Source organism: Xenopus laevis, chromosome 5L (assembly GCF_017654675.1).
Source record: "Xenopus laevis strain J_2021 chromosome 5L, Xenopus_laevis_v10.1, whole genome shotgun sequence".
Lineage (NCBI taxonomy): Eukaryota > Metazoa > Chordata > Amphibia > Anura > Pipidae > Xenopus > Xenopus laevis.
The window spans coordinates 148737106-148758632 of record NC_054379.1 but is presented as its reverse complement, the minus strand read 5'-3'; the positions used below and the strand labels follow the sequence as shown (position 1 = coordinate 148758632).

Here is a 21527-nt window from a genome sequence, read left to right as displayed (position 1 = left end):
GGAGCAGACTAAAAAGATGACTTTTGGTCTATGTAACTCAGTCTTCTTCTAAATGACCCCTTCTTCAGTCTATAAACTGCTCTAAAGCTGGAATATGGAGGGCACACGTGACCAATGGCCATGCTTGAAAGAAAATCATTGGGCTTCTCACAAAAAACACCGGACCTCATGTTCATTTCCCACAAGGCGGCATTACAAGCAGCAACACGAAGCGTGTGATGTGACGTCATAGTCTCGCGAGATGAGAGTAGTGACGCCTGGATTAGCTGCCCGGCAGGAATCCAGAAACTGGACGGTAAGGGCGCTGCGGGACTTTTAAACAACGATCCGGGACTGCGGGCTGTGTTAGGAGCATCGGAACTGTCCTGGGTAGAGGAATTATTGGGCGGTATGAAATTCTCTCATCTTTTACTTTTATTTACATCCTCTCACTCTCTCATCTACTGAGACTGTCACCCTCTTGCTCCTCCGACTCTCTCATCTACTGAGACTGTCACCCTCTCACTCCTCTGACTCTCTCATCTACTGAGACTGTCACTCTCTCACTCCTCTGACTCTCATCTACTGAGACTGTCACTCTCTCATCTACTGAGACTGTCACTCTCTCACTCCTCTGACTCTCATCTACTGAGACTGTCACTCTCTCACTCCTCTGACTCTCATCTACTGAGACTGTCACCCTCTCACTCCTCTGACTCTCATCTACTGAGACTGTCACTCTCTCACTCCTCTGACTCTCTCATCTACTGAGACTGTCACCCTCTCACTCCTTCAACTCTCTCATCTACTGAGACTGTCACCCTCTCACTCCTCTGACTCTCTCATCTACTGAGACTGTCACCCTCTCACTCCTCTGACTCTCTCATCTACTGAGACTGTCACCCTCTCACTCCTCTGACTCTCTCATCTACTGAGACTGTCACCCTCTCACTCCTCTGACTCTCTCATCTACTGAGACTGTCACCCTCTCACTCCTCTGACTCTCTCATCTACTGAGACTGTCACCCTCTCACTCCTCTGACTCTCTCATCTACTGAGACTGTCACCCTCTCACTCCTCTGACTCTCTCATCTACTGAGACTGTCACCCTCTCACTCCTCCAACTCTCTCATCTACTGAGACTGTCACCCTCTCACTCCTCTCACTCCTCTGACTCTCATCTACTGAGACTGTCACCCTCTCACTCCTCTGACTCTCTCATCTACTGAGACTGTCACCCTCTCACTCCTCCAACTCTCTCATCTACTGAGACTGTCACCCTCTCACTCCTCTGACTCTCTCATCTACTGAGACTGTCACCCTCTCACTCCTCTGACTCTCTCATCTACTGAGACTGTCACCCTCTCACTCCTTCAACTCTCTCATCTACTGAGACTGTCACCCTCTCACTCCTCTGACTCTCTCATCTACTGAGACTGTCACCCTCTCACTCCTCCAACTCTCTCATCTACTGAGACTGTCACCCTCTCACTCCTCTGACTCTCTCATCTACTGAGACTGTCACCCTCTCACTCCTCTGACTCTCTCATCTACTGAGACTGTCACCCTCTCACTCCTCTGACTCTCTCATCTACTGAGACTGTCACCCTCTCACTCCTCTGACTCTCTCATCTACTGAGACTGTCACCCTCTCACTCCTCTGACTCTCTCATCTACTGAGACTGTCACCCTCTCACTCCTCTGACTCTCTCATCTACTGAGACTGTCACCCTCTCACTCCTCTGACTCTCTCATCTACTGAGACTGTCACCCTCTCACTCCTCTGACTCTCTCATCTACTGAGACTGTCACCCTCTCACTCCTCCAACTCTCTCATCTACTGAGACTGTCACCCTCTCACTCCTCTCACTCCTCTGACTCTCATCTACTGAGACTGTCACCCTCTCACTCCTCTGACTCTCATCTACTGAGACTGTCACCCTCTCACTCCTCTGACTCTCCCATCTTCTACTTAACATATATAAGTTACAAACTTTCTTTTTAATGATTTTAAGGCGTGAGAGTATGGACCTAATGTTATTTGTTCTCCACTTTAATCAGGTTATAGAGCCGGTGAAATGAATGAATGAAGAAGGACTATTTTATCATTCGGCTACAATCAGAAACTTGGATTATGCTGTGGGATCTGTGACTCTTTGATCCTAGAGAGTTCTGTGTGTGTTCTACCAGCGGTCCTTACAAATAAAATGAAGACTCTAAGGCCTTTGGGTCGGCTGAGTCTGGTTGAAGTTGTGCTTGTTTTGCTTCTTTGTCTGGCGGGGGCTGAAGCTGAGCACATTCCATATGGTAACCAGAAAGAGATGCCTGCCAAACATCAAGGTAAGTGGAGTCATCCTGCCATTGGAAGTGATAGAAACAACATCCTGGAAGCAAAAAAATCTAAATGCATGTAAGTACAGGTATAGGACCTGTTATACAGAATGCTCGGGACCTGGGGTTTTACGGATAAAGGATCTTTCTGTAATTTGGATTGTCATACTAGAAAATCTTATAAACATTAAATAAACCCAATAGGCTGGTTTTGCTTCCAATAAGAATGAATTATATCTTAGTTGGGATCAAGTACAAGCTACTGTTTTATTATTGCAAAGAAAAAGGAAATAATTTTCAAAAAAATTTGGATTATTTTGATAAAATGGAGTCTATGGGAAAGGCGTTTTTCCGTAATTCGGAGCTTTCTGGAGAACCAGGTTTCCGGATAATGGGTTTCATACCTGTACTGGATTATACCCTTTTGCAAGTGGAATGGCTTTAGTGTTGTAATATTTGCTGGCCTTTTGTATGCTATTTTTTGGCACAAGTAGCTATTTTTATGGTGGGGGCAGGGTATTGTTTAGCCCAATTCTCATTAAAATGCTAATATGGGGACATATTTAATAAAGAGATTTTTAAACTTTTCTTATGAAAATCTCCTGCATTGGCTTTTTCACAATAATCCCAATTGCCAGAAACAGCTGCTACTGACAGGGAGATTTTAGTTGCTTTCTTGGTTGGTGTTAAATATGGGGGTTGGGGTGCAAGACTATATCCAACAACAAAGAGTAGATCACTCAATTTATACCATGCCTTGTGAAGTGTGGGGTTAAGTGTGAACCCCACTGCCAGGCGCACAGTGTACTCCAAAGAAAATGATGCTAAATTGTGGGGGTTTTTTTTGTTTTTGTTTTTTTACACCATTTCTTCACCATTTCAGAATGTTGCAGCACCATTTTCGTTTCGTTGTTACTTATAACAATAATACAGGTGGTAAACTTCTAGTATGTTTCCATTACATATTGGAAATCATATGACGGGGGCAGTACATTTCACAAAGCTTGAGTGAAGTTGGCACAGGTTTTAAATAATAGGGTGGTGTTCTGAGGGCAATACCTTTGGTATGGAAGAACTTTAGGTTTATTGTAATCCGTGAAGGCTAAATGTTCAGACTGTAAAAGCTACCTTTAGGTTTTCCTAGTAAGGAGGATATAACCACAGTGCTACTTTCAGACACCAATGATCTGATTTGCTGTTTACTGTATAAGTCGTGAATGTCCAGGTATCCCTTAACAGAAGCAGTCAGAGAGTTGTAGTTGAGGGACCACCTCTTAGACTGACCAGGCAAGTTCATCTGCATTAGATGTTTGGTATCATTAGCTGACAAGCATCTTCTCTTTGTTCCAGTCTGGATGCACATGCACAGTAAAGTCAAACATGGAAGATTTAAGCTGCCCATTCAGACTTAGTTGGCAACATATCTGCCCATGCATGGGGCCCTCCGAGGGTCCTGCTAGACCAGTATTGGGGCCAGATGTCGATGGGCAGGTTTAAAAATACGGCTCATTGATGCGGTCCTTGGCCTGATCCTCGTCGCTATGATCCAATTGTTGGCCCTAGAGCCAGATGAGTGGATCTTTTCATGTATAGCCAGTTTTAGAAGCATAATGTCTGCTTTTCACTCTACTGCACATGTGCACTGGCCTGGGCTAGAGAAAAGAAAGGTGCAGAAGAAGGTTGCGGTGTGTTCCTCCTACAGAAATGCCCTCGGCTGGTGCAGTTTTACCTGAGTCCGGGGTCTCAGGCAAGCGATAATTATATAAATATATATATATATATATATATATATATCTATATATATATATCTATATATATATATATCTATATGTAGTCAAATACAAGAGTCCTCTGCACTCAACCCATTATCAATATATTTAAGACAGCGACATTTTGTGCATACTGCTACTAAAAAATGCCTTACCCTTTAAACAAAACAGGGATTGTTTGTCCATATATTGCAATATATTTAAGCTGGTCAACTACGTCAAAGTCATCCCATATCTGGCCAGTCCTACACTTAATTTTCATCTGATTCATTAAGAATTCTGTTGCTTCATTATACATTTTACAAAGGGACTTGGTTTTACCTGCAACTTAACTTGCTGCTTTCAAAGTAAACCTCCATACTTGGCTGCCCTTTTATTAGACACCAGTGGGATCACCTGACTATAGCTGGGAAGGGTGGGAGCTACAACATGGAGCTGGTCACTGCTCCTGTATAAACTATAACAAACAAGGGAAAGTTGTGCTCACCACTATATATATATATATATATGAATATCTTGTCAATTATATCCTTATAAATGGTGACTAGTGATGTCATCAGTTATAAACGGTGAGTAGTGATGTCATTATTGTCACGTGACTCACTAAAACTTGTGTATTATAATAAATAAAGTACCCTTTTTTGAAAATATAAGGATATTAGAAGTAACCTCGGAGTTCCATGTCCTGTATAAAAACACTCTGCCTTCGGCCTTGTGTTTTTATATGGTCGTGGAACTCCTCAGTGACTAATAATATCCTTATATTTTACAGTAAGGGGTACTTTATTCACTATATATATAGGTATAGGATCTGTTAACTGGAAACCCGTTATCCAGAAAGCTCTGAATTACTGAATGAGCGCATAGGCTCTATTTTATAGAAATAATCCACATTTTTAAAAATGATTTCATTTTTCTCTGTAATAATAAAACAGTAGCTTGTACTTGATTCCAACTAAGATATAATTAATCCTTATTGGAAGCCAAACCAGTCTTTTGGGTTTATTTAATATTTACATGATTTTTTAGTAGACTAAAAGTATGAAGATCCAAATTACGGAAAGATCTGTTATCCAGAAAACCCCAGGTTCCGAGCATTCTGGATTACTGATCCCATACCTGTACCCTTCTTTTCCTTTAATACAATGAATTGCCTCAGCTTAAAAAAGTGTTATTGTTAGTTATTATTATTATTATTTAAATGTGTAATTAAATGGCACCAGGGCACTTTTGGGTGCTTTCAGTCCACCCTGAAACCACCCCCATAAATTTGTATTGACATCGTCTGCAAGTGCATTCAGAGGTTTTCAGCCCAAGTCTGTTTGGGTAGATTTAGGAACTTGGCCACCATGATTGTTGCTGCTCGTGTGCATACATTTCAAAAATGTTTTTTATTCATGTGTTTATGGTTTTAACATTGCTAAGCCGCCATATGCACACGTCGAGGTAAACTCCATATTCTGATGTTGTCTCCATAGACTTAACAGAATCCTTTGCGAAGGGATCTTTGGAGTAACGTGTTTGTAAATCTTTCTCTTTTGTGTGATTATTGAACTGTCCAAAGTCATGAGCTGGAAGATCTAAAAGCATTTCTCGAGTGGGATGGCGTGCATTCATGCTAAAATGGGTTTAAATGTAAGAAATGATAATTACACGTCGATTTGACCTTTTGTCGTGTAGATGAGCTGTCAGCCGTGACTTTGGTTATATTGAATGGCACTGAGAATTGCATAGCTATACAAAACATATTGCACTTCCCTGGCTATGAAAGGAGACTGAGTAATGCCTAGTTTTGCAAGTTCCTGTTGTGCTTTTCAATTGAAAGTACATTATAGCCTCATTCACTAATACAGGTATGGGACCCGTTATCCAATAAGCTCCACATTACAGAAAGGCCATCTCCCATACACTCTATTTTATCCAAATTAAAAAAAAATGATTTCCTTTTTCTCTGTAATAATAACATCGTATCTTGTACTTGATTCAAACTAAGACATACTTGTAATTAATCCCTATTGGAGGAAAAAGCAATTTATTGGGAATATTTAATGTTTACATGATTTTCTAGTAGAAGATGAAGATCCAAATTAAGGAAAGATCTGTTATCTGGAAACCCGCAGCTCTCAAGCATTCTTCTGGATAACAGGTCCCATGCCTGTACTTGGTAGCATGTCTGTTTGCTCTCGCAAGAAAGCTCAGTTTGGTGGTCAGTTAGGGTGATATTTGGAGTAAACAAACAATGTTTACCCGTATCGTTTGCCTTGTTATCAGTTTAGGGGGGGCACTGACCAGAGGTTGACCCTCCAAGGTAGTCTTGAACCGAAATAGTCTAGCAACCACTTACAGCAAAATTCTAGCCATGACTGAATGTAACATATTTGGAGGGCAGATTTGGGAAAGGTTCAGATGTTTACTCTTATCTCCATCTTAACTAAACATAGTTAAAGGGGTGGTTCACCTAAGAAGAGGAGATTTGTTGCCGGGCGACTAATCTGCCTGTGTGCCCTGACCCTCACTATGTTATAGAATGACTAATTCTAGCAATTTATCAATTGGCCTTCATTATTTATTTATTTTTATAGTTTTTGAACTATTTACCTTCTGTCACTGACCGCATCCAAAAACAAATGATCTGTACACATATATTGTTATTGCTACCTTTTATTACTCACCTTTCTATGTATGCCCTCCTATTCACATCCAGTCTCTTATTCAATTCAGTGCATGGTTGGTAGGGTAATTGGGACCCTAGCAACCAGATTGCAGAAATTGCAAACTGGAGAGCTGCTGAATAATAAGCTAAATAACTCAAAAACCACAAATAATAAAACATGAAAACCAATTGCAAATAGTCTCAGAATATCTCTACATCATGCTAAAAGTTAATTCAGAAGTGAACAACTTTTAAGTTTGGTTGAAATAAAGGCCAAAGTCCCTCCAAATGAACCCCCAGTGTGTCAGGTTTGGCCACAGGTTTGTGGCTGGCAGGTGGGAGCCTATTTGCTGTGTAACGAGGGTATAACAGGATCGGGGCTTGATGATAAGCAGATGACATATCATGAAGAAAGGTGATTTATTATAGAAAAAGAAAACAATGGGCCGTTCAATGCAAGCTAACAAAATACACAAGTCCTTTTACCAGGTCAGTGGTCGGAGGCAGGCAGCTGTCCAGGAGAGTCCAATAACAGGCAGATAGGTCCGAGCAGGCAGCAGGCAAGGAAGGTCCAATACGCAGGCCGAGGTCAGTACCAGGAGGTCAGTCATAAACAGGCAAGGATCGGGAATGGGGGCACAGGAACAAGGCAAGAACTCGGAGCTCAGAAGTCAAGGCAGGAATCAACAGGAACCAGATATTTGTAAAGCAAATGCAGAGCAAAAACATATTTCAGTTCCCGATTGATGAAAAAGACAAAGTAGCCAATTATCATAGCTTGGAATGGCTGCATTAAATTCTTAAAAAGCACAAGTAGGAACAACATGTAAAGGGCTGAATCAGGCTAGTAGGCTTCAATGATCGAGCAGCTGTTAGTTGCATGGAGCAGGTTAAAGGGATACTGTCATGGGAAAACATTTTTTTTTCAAAATGAATCAGTTAATAGTGCTGCTCCAGCAGAATTCTGCACTGAAATCCATTTCTCAAAAGAGCAAACAGATTTTTTTATATTCAATTTTGAAATCTGACATGGGGCTAGACATATTGTCAATTTCTCAGCTGCCCCAAGTCATGTGACTTGTGCTCTGATAAACTTCAATCACTCTTTACTGCTGTACTGCAAGTTGGAGTGATATCACCCCCTCCCTTTTCCCCCCCAGCAGCCAAACAAAAGAACAATGGGAAGGTAACCAGATAACAGCTCCCTAACACAAGATAACAGCTGCCTGGTAGATATAAGAACAACACTCAATAGTAAAAACCCATGTCTCACTGAGACACATTACATTGAGAAGGAAAAACAGCAGCCTGCCAAAAAGCATTTCTCTCATAAAGTGCAGGCACAAGTCACATGACATGGGGCAGCTGGGAACGTATTATGAAAGGAATGTTCTTTGAGGGCATTATCTCTGTAGCTTTCACCTCCTGCAATGGAGAACAGGGACATCCTATTGTTCCGTGGTAGATCTACCTGTATAGCTCGGCTCTCAGCATGTTGACTGTTGGGTTCCTAGCCATTGCCCCACATTGGCACACTTAAGGGCCCTTTAGTGGTGATATAAATGGCTTTAGGGTGACTCTATGTGGTTGTTTAAAGGAGACATATCAGATAAGTGAAACCCCCCTAATATTGTAGGCAATAATGAATACTATATAGTGCTGGTTTTACTTTGGCCTAAAAATTCATATTATTTTTTAAAAATGTCCCTTTATTGGAGCTCCCTATAGATCTACAGTGCAGTGGGCAGAGTGCCGACGCTCCGCTGTACAGCCTGGGATACACAATTTTTCACCGCACATTTCTTCTATATTTAAAAGAGTATAATGCACTGTTACTGTTTTTTTTTTTTTTTTTTTACCTAATATGTCTCCTTTAAAACTATTCTTGGTGTTAACTGGCCTCCGAGTTACAGGCATATGCCCATTAGTTAGGAATCCCTGGCGGGGTGAACTTTTCACTTAAACACATTAAACGTGTGCGCTTCGTTTTCCGAAGTCACCCGAAGGTGAGGCAACTTCGGGCGACTTCGTAAAACATCCCACCGGCGATTTCGATTATAGCCGGCGGGAAGGCATTGTGGGGAGATTACTCGCCCGAAGAAGAGGCGATTTGTTGCGGGGCGACTAAATCTCCCCGATTCTCCACGTGTGTCTCTGCCCTAAGGGCTGCGAGAGGTGATTGAGCTGCAGATCCGCCACCATTGTATTTAACAAAGATGCTTACTAATTGATGGACCGATAGATATGTTAGCATACATTGCTCAAAGGGATTCCTAGCTCTTCTCTAATAAAGGGCCGTGGAGTCAATACATAAATCCTTTGATTCCGACTCCTCTGGTTTTAAAGGAACAGTAGCGCCAAAAACCGAAAGTGTATCAAAGTAATTAAAATATAATGTACTGTTGCCCTGCACTGGTAAAACGGGTGTGTTTGCTTCAGAAAGACTATTATTGTTTATATAAATCGGACTAGTCCCTGGATCAACTTGGACTATGAGCTATCTCCCATAACCCTGTATTCCCTCACTTGCTAAACACCATCCAACCCCTTCTTAAAGCTATCTAATGTATCAGCCTGTACATCTGATTCAGGGAGAGAATTCCACATCTTCACAGCTCTCACTGTAAAAAACCCCTTCCGAATATTTAGGCGGAACCTCTTTTCTTCTAATCAGAATGGGTGACCTCGTGTCAGCTGGAAAGACCTACTGGTAAATAAAGCATTAGAGAGATTATTATATGATCCCCTTATATATTTATACATAGTCATCATATAACCCCTTAAGCGGCTCTTCTCCAGCGTGAACATCCCCAATTTGGCCAGTCTTTCCTCATAGCTAAGATTTTCCATACATTTTACCAGCTTAGTTGCCCTTCTCTGTACCCTCTCTAATACAATAATGTCCTGTTTGAGTGAGTGATGGAGACCAAAACTGTACGGCATATTCTAGATGGTGCCTTACCAGTGCTTTATACAGTGGAAGAATGACCCCTCCTCCCTTGACTCTATGCCCCTTTTAATACAGCTCAAGACCTTATTTGCCCTTGATGCTGCTGACTGGCATTACTTGCTACAGCCAAGTTTATCATCTACAAGGACTCCAAGGTCCTTTTCCATAATGGATTTGCCTAGTGCAGTCCCATTAAGGGTATAAGTGGATATTTTTACATCCCAGGTGCATGACTTTACATTTATCAACATTGAATCTCATTTGCCACTTAGCTGCCCAGATTGCCAGTTTGTCAAGATCATGTTGCAAGTGCCACATCCTGGATGGAATTAATTGGGCTGGATAATTTTGTGTCATCTGCAAACACTGATACATTACTTACAATACCCTCCCCTAAGTCATTAATGACTGTTATTTGTTTTATCTGTTATTTTATCTGTTATCTGTTTGTGCAAACACACAGGCTAACAGTATATTATATGTTAATATAATATGTTAATAATAATATTAATTACTTAAAAACACTTTCATATTTTGGTATTACTTTGGTAATTCTAAAACAAAATCAAAGTTAAATTACATAAAACAAAAACAATTAGAAAACCTAAAACAACATATATATTAATGGAACCTGGCCTTTAGCTGTAGAATAGCTGTTAAATACAACCCAAAATCAACTAAAGTATTGTTCTTAGAAACAGAATTACTTCTGCCAGATTATTTTCATTGCTTCTATTTAAAGTTATTAGGAGACGGAATCGGTACGTTTTTGGCGACTCCAACTGCAGATACCCAACATTTGTTCCACTCCACAGCTCTGCTGTTATATTTCTCTTGTTGTGTTTCTTGAATCCAGAAGCCATTCACTTCTAAAGCTTTGCACCCACACACGCTCCTCTCCCAGTGCCTATCCTGTAGTTCACGTAGACACTTGATATTAAAATATTTTTATGATTGCTTTCTGTTAAAGTTGTACTTAATGACCGTTTTAATTAATTATGTGTTTTAATGAAAGGACTTTTTTGTGTCTTTTCGCAGGTCTCGACTCCATGCTTTCAGAGTATGACGTCTTATCTCTGTCCAGCATCCAGCAGCACTCCCTTAGGAAGAGGGATCTACAGACTCAGTCTCAGGTTGAAAGAATGCTGAGCTTTACTGCACTCCAAAGGTAACTGGATCTCCTCCTGCCATCAGCTCTGCCACCTCCCTCTTATTCTTATCAACCAAGATGGAAAACAGGGAAACCCTTTAGCTGTAACTAAGGCATCTCCCAGAATAAACGAGGGATGGTGGAAGCTAAACATTCTCAACACATATATTTTCAAGAGAGTGATGGATGGCTTTTTAGAAAGTCACTGGGGCTCATTTCTAAACACTGGGCAACTTTGCAATTGGGCAGTAACCCATCACAACCAATAAGTCACTGGCTTTTTTTCTTCCACCTGCAGGTTGCACAAAGAAAGCAAAAATCTGATTGGCTGGTATAGGTTACTGCCCAGCAAATTTGCCCAGTGTTTATAAAAGAGTCCCAAAAAGCAGAATTGGTTAGTTAAACACTTTTGTCTTGATCACCTGTGTAGGTGTCGGGTGCTTATATATGGAAGACCCTAGTATGTTGGCCCTCTCCTAAGTTACTTTTAACTTTGTCCTAGTTTTGTTATCAGGGGTTTGGGATGAAAATCTCTGGTTGTTGTGTTTCTTTTTTAAAGTGGACCCGTCACCCAGACACAAAAATCGGTATAATAAAAGTCCTTTTCAAATTAAACATGAAATCCAATTTCTATTTTTTATTAAAGCATTCATGGCTGTTGAAAGCTCATTTAAAAATCTCAGCTGTCAATCAAATATTGTCTGCCCCGCCTCTATGCCTAGGCATAGAGGCAGGGCAGACAATTGCTTTCACTTTCCATTCAGCACTTACTAGATTTCACTGCTCTCCCCACATTCCCCCGTTCTCTTCACCGTTAGGCAGCAGAACCGGGGGGGCCACAGGGGCCATGGCCTCCCCAAAAAAAAATTCTCCTGGATTTTTTTTTTTTTTTTTTTTTTAAGAATTCTGCTTATAACAGCTTAAGCAGCCTTTTTCAAAATACTTGCGCCAAAACCAGACGCCATTATCATTTATTTTGGGGCTGAAGAAGCCGAAAGCTCTCATGACTAAAACTGGCCAATCGCGTTCGCTTACACGCTGATTGCTGAGAGAGAGAATCTGGTGTTTCCTTGTTAGCAAAAATTGCATTTGTGCCATTTCTGGGGATTTTTATTCATGGAATTCATCCTTTAAGTTCTGGGGTGTTATACATGGAATTGCAAATGTGTCTTTTGGCTTTTATAAAATAAATTGCATTATTAAAAAGAAACGTTTAGCTATCTATATATTCAATATTTTTCTTATAGTGGACATGGTCAAAGGCACAATTCAGGAGGAACAGTCCCTAAGTTTGCTCATAGTCTGTACAGAGAGATCCCATAAAACTGTGGCAGCATAGGTATTCCCTTGTACTAAGCACAATTCAGCAGGAACAGCCCCTTAAGTTTGCTCATAGTCTGTACAGAGAGATCCCATAAAAATATGGCAGCATAGGTATTCCCTGTACTAAGCACAATTCAGCAGGAACAGTCCCTAAGTTTGCTCATAGTCTGTACAGAGAGATCCCATAAAACTATGGCAGCATAGGTATTCCCTGTACTAAGCACAATTCAGCAGGAACAGTCCCTAAGTTTGCTCATAGTCTGTACAGAGAGATCCCATAAAACTATGGCAGCATAGGTATTCCCTGTACTAGGCACAATTCAGCAGAAACAGCCCCCTAAATGTGCTCATAGTCTGTACAGAGAGATAACAGAAAACCATGCCAGCATACGTATTCCCCTGTACTATTTACCATACAACAGGAAGGTTTGATGGTAAATCTTTAAAAATGCACATATACTGTGAAAATAAATTCCTGCGTTTTGTATGCAGTTGAACTCTAGAAATAAATTAGTGAAATGTAGTGAGTAATTATCATGGGACAGGAACCCTGTGCCAGATGGCAAAACTCCATTTAGGGGGCCCCACCAAAATGGTTCCAATTGGGCCCCGCAGTTGTTAAGACTGGCCCTGCCTTCACCTCTTCCATGTGCCTCATCGATGGAGCGGCCGCAGTGAGCTGGCTCTGGCTGCGGCTGCACATTTGCAGAAGATGATGCCATGGTGACACAGGTGCAAGCTGCGACACCTGTCAGCATGAGTGAGCCCCCCACCGCTCGGTGCCCAGCTGCTTCATGAGTGCATTCAATAGTGGGCTTAGAACAATCAAAGGGCGGGGGAGGGTACCATTGCCACTGGTACTCGGTCATTTTGTCCTTAGCTCTTGGAGGACTACAAGTCCCTACTTCCATCACCATTAATTACAGGCTGCCTGATGTTGGGAGTTGTTGTGCAAATAGAGCTGCTAGGCTAGCCTTTAGCCTAGCAATCCAATAAGCACAATGGGGAAGCCGCAACTTCCCAGAAGTTACATTCATTGCACATCATTCGGTGGGAGCTGTGAATGATGTGCAATGAATGTAACTGCTGGGAAGTTGCTGCTTCCTCATTGCTGCTCATAGGATTGCTAGGCATGCATTTTGATGATTTGCTGCCCTACTGTTGTTTACTCTTTCAGTGCCACAGTGATGGGCACACATGCTGTTAGTCCTTAAAGGCCTATGTGTGTCATTTGTGAGGGGTAGGGTCTATGCCACAGGTCACATTAAATTTCCACTGTGCCATTCAGTCTGGGGGTATTTATACATAAAATTTCCTGAAATGTGAAATTAAAATTGAAATTCCCTGAAAATTCAGTGAAAACACATGGGAAAGTGGGTGGAGTCAAAGGGGAGTGACTAAAAGGGTGCGTGGCCAAAAAAAATTTGCGGCGCGCTACGCGCGCCTGAATTGCTCCTCGTCCTGGCCCCCCCAGCTGAAACCATCTTCTACTGCCTATGCGTTTAATTGTGTAACCAGAACATGGGGATGGACTTCAGGTCCCCCATTCTGGTGCACAAACAAGATTCTGAGATGATACAAGGCTTGTCTTAATAACAGTGTCCACAAAATGGCTGCTGCCTGCTTGCTATAATCCCAGACTGAAGGAAACAAGATTCAAATAATGTATATAGTGTAATTAAAGTTCATTTTGCTTGACTAATGTGATAAAATAGGATTTTGAATAATTTTTTTGGGTGACGGGTCCCCTTTAAACATTGGGCATATTTGGATCACTGCAGTTGCTTACAGCAACCAATTAAATACAAGTATGGGACCTGTTATTCAGAATGCTTGGGACCTGGGATTTTCCGGACAACAGATTGTTCAGTAATTTGGATCTTCATACCTTAAATCTACTAGAAAATCATGTTAACGTTAAATAAACCCAATAGCATTGTTTTGCTTCCAATAAGGACTAATTATATCTTAGTTGGGATCAAGTACAAGTTACCTGGAAATCGGTTTTAAAAATTTGAATTATATGGATAAATTGGAGTCTATGGTAGATGGCCTTCCTGTAATTCAGAGCTTTCTGGATAACGGGTTTCTGATTAACTGATCCTATACTTGTATTTGCTTTTAGTGCCCTACCTGCATAAGGGTAAGGCCAGACGAGGAGATTTTGTCGCCTGGCGACTTATCTCCACGTCTTTTGCACGACTATCTCCCTGAACTGTCTCAGTGTCTTTTCCCCATAGGCTACAGAGCAAAATCGCCTGCGCTAATGCACATGCGGCGATGCGTTTTCTTTAGTCGCCCAAAGTTGCCTCAGGGCCTCAGCGTCTTTTTCCCCATAGGCTACAGCGCAAAATCGCCTGCCCTAATGCACACGCGGCGATGCGTTTTCAATAGTCGCCCAAAGTTACCTCAGGGCAACTTTGGGCGACTATTGAAAATGCATCGCCGCATGTGCATTAGCGCAGGCGATTTTGCGCTGTAGCCTATGGAGAAAAGGTGCTGAGGCAGGTCGGGGAGATAGTCGCGCAAAAGACATGGCGATAAGTCGCCAGGCGACAAAATCTCCCCGAATCTCCTCGTCTGGCCTTACCCTTAGTCTGATTAGATCAAACTGCTGATGGTTTGCCCTGGGGCAAATTAGCCCAGTGTTAGCCCTGCTCTCTCCAGCAACTGTGAGGCTATAGTTTATTTTAAATCATATTTTCTATTGCTTGTTTTTCTGTTCGCAACATTTTCTTTATATCTTCCATTCTTAATATTAAACAAACAACTTTTTGGCTACTTAAGCCGTATTGATTAAAAAGTGTCTGTGCCAATTCGACATCAGCATAGGCAGTATTGAATCCCTGGTTGTGGGTGTTTATACTTAAAATCAGAGCTGTGGAATCAGAAGCAATTTTGGGTATCTGGAGTCAGCTGCCAAAAGTGTTCAGACTCCTAATAATACAAATACTGAAAATAAGATTTAGGCTATAGGCCAGGTTCCATTAATGTATAAGTTGTTTTATGTTTTACAGTTGTTTTTCTTTAACAAAGTTTAACTTTGACTTTGTTTTCGAATTACCAAAGGATAGGGTTTATATTTTTGAGCATTGGCTGTGATAAAATACCTTGTATGTTGTTTACTTAACAAGTAGTCATCAACATATAATATACTGTTAGCCTGCACTGGTAACACAGGTTACAAAACAGATAAAACACCATTGTATTGGATAGAGCTTATCTGTTATGTGCTATGTAACCTGTGCCTTTTTTCCAGCTTGAATGGCTGTCCCCGTAGCTACACAGCAGCTTGTTTATATAAACTATAGTTGTATTTCTGAAGCAAACACACCAGTTTTACCAGTGCAGGGCAACAATACATCATATTTGAATTACTTTGATATACTTTTGGCTTTTGGTGCTACTGTTCCTTTAAAAACAGAGGAGTCGGAGCAGGTCTGGACTGGGAGTCAAAATAGGCCCTGCCATTTCAAGTACATAGAGACCCAAACAGCCCTCAACCAGCCCACTAAATATTGACTTTCTATGGCATCATACAGCAGCCCCTCTGGCATTTGCCAGAACCCACAGATTGCCAGTCCGGGCCTGAGTCAGAGGTGCAATAAAACAAGGGTTTTATGTACTGACTCCACATACCTGCTTAAAATCATACGCTTGCTGCATAAATTGGCTTTAGTTCTCAATAAGGAAATGAACAAAGGCTTCAGCTATCTCTCTCTCTTCCTGTTTGGTATCACCTAGTATTAGAATACAGTCAGTCGTCACTTCCCTAAAGTATTTCTGTTTCATGTAAAAGACAACTGTGTGTTTTTCCCCTTCCATTTTTAGGTGCATTGCATAGAAAAGTGAGTAATTATTACAGTAACCCTGTGATGTGTTGGACTACTGCTGACCCATTCAGAACTTTAACACTTTCACAGGGACCCAGCTGCTACAATTCAGAATATTCAGAATACAGAGAAAGCTACAGCCATTGGAAACTGCTGAAATGGCACTATTCAGAATATCTGATATCAAACTGCAATAATAATGTAATAGGGTTGTAACCCTCAGTCTGTCCTACTGCTGCTTCTTGTTCACTTTCACATAGGTGACCAGAAACGTAATTATCTAGCTATCTAGCTATCTAGCTATCTAGTTATCTAGCTATCTAGCTATCTAGCTATCTATATATATTATTAATTTTTATTTTTTTTATTTTAACATTCCATTCAGGTGCACTCAAAACAAAACATCTGCCTGGGTGCAGGTTAAAAAAATCAATACATAGTTCACAAAGAAGCCGCACTCCAAGGACTTGGTAAGTGAAAAATTAAAGTTGGTTTATTTTCAACGTTTTGGCGCCTATACTCGGGCCGAAACGTCGAAAACCAAAAAAATATAAAAATAAAGGGCCCGAGTGTAGGTGCCGAAACGTTGAAAATAAACCAACTTTAATTTTTCACTTACCAAGTCCTTGGAGTGCGGTTTTTTTGTGAAATATATAAATATATATATCATCCAAGAAGGTAGCCACACTCGCAGGACTTATAGTGGACAAAAAATGCTTTATTGCAGGTAAGAAAAACTGACATTTCAGCTGATACACCAGGCTTTTTCAAAGTGATCCAGCAGTACAAACATCAAACTAAATACAAGATATGGCACAAAAGCCCCAGGAAACGAAAAGCAAGAAAATAAGGAAATAAAACATCGCAAAAAATAAAAAACACATAAACAATATGTACCTCCAATAAACCTCGCTAAATTAAAATATGAGCACCTACTAAAAACTTTGTGAAACAATCGTATCATTATTGTGTCTCAGATGTTAAAAGCAAGTCACTCCTACGTTAAGGAAATCTTCAATTAGCGATTGTTAATATTGTAACATTTCTAGATAGTGAATGAAACAATGTTACCTTAATCCCCCCTGCCTGGAGATTGTTGTGAAAACAGTGGATAAATCAATAAAAGTACACTTTGAATGCTTTCAGCTTGTCTGTGATACGCAACTCTCGTAAATAATTTGATATGTCTTTTACTGTTCGCGTACGGAAGAAGAGTTGTATCGTAGTGAAAGTCAGTCACCCTCCCCCCTGCCTTCAGAACTAAACCTTGAATTGAGCACAAAAGAGGGAAGAATTTAAGGGATATTCTCGTCAAGACTGACCCTAAGAAATGTTACCAATCTGGAACAACAACAATGTGGCTGAACACACAGAAAAAGGGTTGCTACAAATGCCCATCATGCTCAACATGCAATAATCTGATCGCCGGTGCCTCTTTCAACCATCCCCATACTGGCAGAGCGATCAACATAAACCACGAGCTACGTAACTTGCACTTCAAAATTCCTGATATACTTCATCAAGTGCCATTGTGGGCTGTTCTATGTTGGAAAGACTGTAACAACCTTTCGTGAAAGAATGGCGAACCATCGTTCTTCAAGAAGAACAGCACTGGATACAGGGAAGGCTGACACACCAGTAGCCCAACATTTCCTTACTCTCAGACATACACTGGCAAGTTTGAGATGTATGCTGATCGATCATGTACCACCACCTGAAAGAGAGGGAAATCGAGAAAAACTACTGCTCCAGTGTGAACTCCGCTGGATTCATAGATTGCACACAATCCACCCAAATGGACTTAATGAACTAGTGTCATACACCCTCTATTTCTAGGGATGGGATAAAAGTGGTTATATAACGTGTTAGTCAATATACAGTATACAGCAACAGTAATATATGTAAATATTGTTTATAAGAATCAATTAAGGTAAAGGAATTCATAGGTAACATATACAACAGTTAATGGTTCATTGAAACAAACATTATACACCAACATATGACCTTTAAATATTATTGCTACACTAAGCACATTAAGAACTATGAACATTACTTTCCATAATGGTCTAAGGTTAAATCGTATGTTAGTTTAAGATCATAAGTCAGAGGGGTAGTATATAAACTAGATGGTCTTATATCTTATAATTTACAGGTAACGCTTGCAATCTTCTTACTTCTTTCTTATACTTTTTTACAAATTTCAGATCATGTGATATCGAATCTGTATAAGCATCTCTGCAGTTGAATGCCTACACACGACTATACACTTGATGGTCAGGTTGTCGATACACAACAAACTCCTTTGATACTCTCTAGATCCTGGCAAATTACTGAGCTTCTAATGGGTGAAATATTGATTATATATACATATAAAAATGTTTCATTTTCCTTCTTTATCTCTTTCTTTCTTTTCTCTATTCTTCTCTTTTTCTTCTTTTCTTCCTTTTTTCCTTTTTTTTTATGAATTTTTTTCCCCTAATTATGTTTACTTTTTCTATTTTTCTACTGATTTTTTGTTTTGGGCTTAATCGTGGACCGAACATAACTACATGCACGAAGTTAATTTTTTGGTGCAATAAGAACTAACAGTAATCATATGAAAGTACCCTAGCAACAAATCAGTGAACCCTTCAATGAGCAACTGTTGGAGTGATTACACACTGACTCCAAATAATGTGACATAGCAATAGGAAAACCTAACTATCTACTAATGAGAAGAAATAAGTGACATAACAATGTTGATAGCGGCTCAAGAAGCACCGCCACTCAGAACGGTAAAGCTAATTAATTGACAACGGATTAGCAACATACATTCACAATTCCTCCACCATAGATTGGTGTCTGGAGTGATGGAACTAGTCCATTCACTGTTTACCAAGTAGAACAACAGAGTGTCACTATCCAGCCTTAGCCAATAAGAACAGTTGAGGGTTACCACGGGTTACTCTAGGGAACGTATTCCTTGATTAGTTTTTATTTTATTTTTTCTTATGTTTTTCTTATTTGCACTATGTCCGGTTCTACGCCTTTTCAATTATTTTATACATTTTTTTCTTGCTCTAAAAACCTTGTTTTCCTTGGCAATGGATAACGTGATGAATTGAATAATGATAATGCTTTTGGCCTAATATGGCAATTCACTGAAGCACGTAGAATCATCTGTCCCACGTGGGGGTTAATACTGAGTTGATATATATTTTTTATACTTTATTTTTTATTATTTTTGCTTTCTATTCTGTTTTCCTGATTCCTCTACTTTCATATATACGTAAACCCATTATAAGAGATCGGTGACCTGATACAACACTTTTTCATAATCTATGAACCAGTGTTACGAGTAAATGGTTGCACTGGGAGGACAATTCATTCCTTGTCAAAACATAGATTATAACTTTCTTTGTACTACACACTATAACTTATAGCAACTGACTTTCGCTACGAGATTGCATACAACTCTACTTCCGTACGCGAACATTAAAAGACATATCAAATAATTTACGTGAGTTGCGTATCACAGACAAGCTGAAAGCATTCAAAGTGTACTTTTATTGATTTATCCACTGTTGTCACTACGATCTCCAGGCAGGGGGGATTAAGGTAACATTGTTTCATTCACTATCTTGAAATGTTACAATATTAACAATCGCTAATTGAAGATTTCCTCTTAACATAGAGACTTGCTTCTAACATCTGAGAGACACAATAATGATACGATTGTTTCACAAAGTTTTTAGTAGGTGCTCATATTTTAATTCATGAGGTTTATTGGAGGTACATATTGTTTGTGTTTTTTATTTCCTTAAATGTATATTGCTTTATTTCCTTTTTTTCTTGCGTCACATCCTGGGGGGGGGGGTCACTCGGCTTTCGCGCCATATCTTGTATTTAGTTTGATGTTTGTACTTCCGGGTCACTTTGAAAAAGGCTGGTGTATAATCCGAAACGTCCGTTTTTCTTCACCTGCAATAAAGCATTATTTGTCCACTATAAATCCTGCGAGTGCGGCTACCTTCTTGGATGATTCATACGATTTTGGAATTGCACCCAGGCAGTGACCGAGTACAGCGTGTGGCAGTTTTTATGTCTTCCTTTATTTCAGTGGTTGTTACCTTCCCCCCCTTCAGGGCACCCATTTAGATTCATGACCCAAAAATTGGTTAAGAACCATTTGCTCCCCTTGTTTGTTTGAATCACTATAATATCGGATTACTTAGGTGACCCATAGATTAAGAATCTCTGCCTTATATGATGTCACATGGGATTTTCCAAGATAATTGGTTAAACTGACCATTCACAGGCAGATTGGACAGTTTATTGGCCCATGTCTAGAATCAAACAGCCTTCCTGACCATTATCTGATTTTAGCTTGATCAGATATTGATTGCAAATTTAAAATCTCGTCTGGGTTGGATTTCAGTGGGCTGTGGATTTGGGCCAAACAATCTCCCCACCTTCTGGGTAAACAAATGGATGCTTCTGTGTTTGCTCACCTTAAAGGGAAAATTCAACTTTATATTTAATTTATGTTGCATATAACCTTTTTTTTTTTTATGTTTAAAAACAACTTTTCAGTTGGTCTTTATTGATTTTGTAGGGTTTTTGAGCAATCACCTGTTCATGTTCCATCCTGACATACAAACTACTTTCTCTTGTCAGTGCACTGTGAGAAGGAAAACATGAGCAGTTCCGTTGTGCCAATGAATAAAGACATTAGAGCTTCTCAGTCCCTTGTGGAATCTGAAAAACTGTGGCACGCCTGGACTCTCACAGACAATCTCCTGGTTTTGGGAGGGGGTAACAAATTCTTTGTGCTGTAGCAATGGGAAGTTCTCAGTCAAGTTTTGGACATACACTTTGTTCCAGTGCTATAGCCTCAAACTAAATTGCTCCAGTTTACCATGGTGATGTATTCCATCCTTACACATCTTTATTATTATTTGCCATTGTGCAAGTAGCAGGTACTCATCTCCTTGCATGACATTCACTGCAATGAAGCTTTCGATTGGTCTTAAAATTCTAGCCACCCGCAGCCATTTTACTCCCTTGGTGGAAGTGGTGCATCAGCATTTGCTTTTTTTTATTACATGGGCCAATATTGACACTGCAGTTTATTGGTCAGTATATTGGGCCAAAACAAAGTTTGCCCTACAAATGTCTGCCCTACTAATGTAACATTGGGTGAGCACTTAATCTGTTGTTTGATGGCCATCTTGAGGCTGGGTGGAAAAAAAGGCCTATGATGGTCCTTATGCTGGTTAGGAGGGGTTTGTATTGTCCCCCCTGAATTCATTAAACAAATTATAGTTTCACCGCAAATTACCTGAACTAATTGGTATCTTGTGGGGGGGGGGGGGGGAGGGTTAAGTAATACAAGTAAAGTTTTCAATGGTTAATACAGTTGGTCATTATTTATACTGCATTTTAGGACATTCTGTTATTTATCAGGTTCTTCTGGTATGATAGACATTGAATGCCAACCTTTTTCCTTTGGCAATGTATTAGAGCAAAGACTTTTCACTTTCATCCCCTGCTAATGAAA

The 21527-nt window shown here is 40.3% G+C and overlaps 1 protein-coding gene across 1 annotated transcript in view; it reads left to right on the top strand.

The window, feature by feature from the left end:
• Positions 1-282: 282 nt before the first annotated feature.
• Positions 283-21527, top strand: part of adam17.L (ADAM metallopeptidase domain 17 L homeolog) — a gene marked incomplete at its 5' end in the record, with an annotated part of 63242 nt that continues 41997 nt past the window's right edge. The window contains 3 exon segments of the mRNA NM_001095661.1: positions 283-388; positions 2041-2319; positions 10721-10850. Coding sequence (NP_001089130.1) covers positions 2187-2319; positions 10721-10850 — 263 coding nt within the window.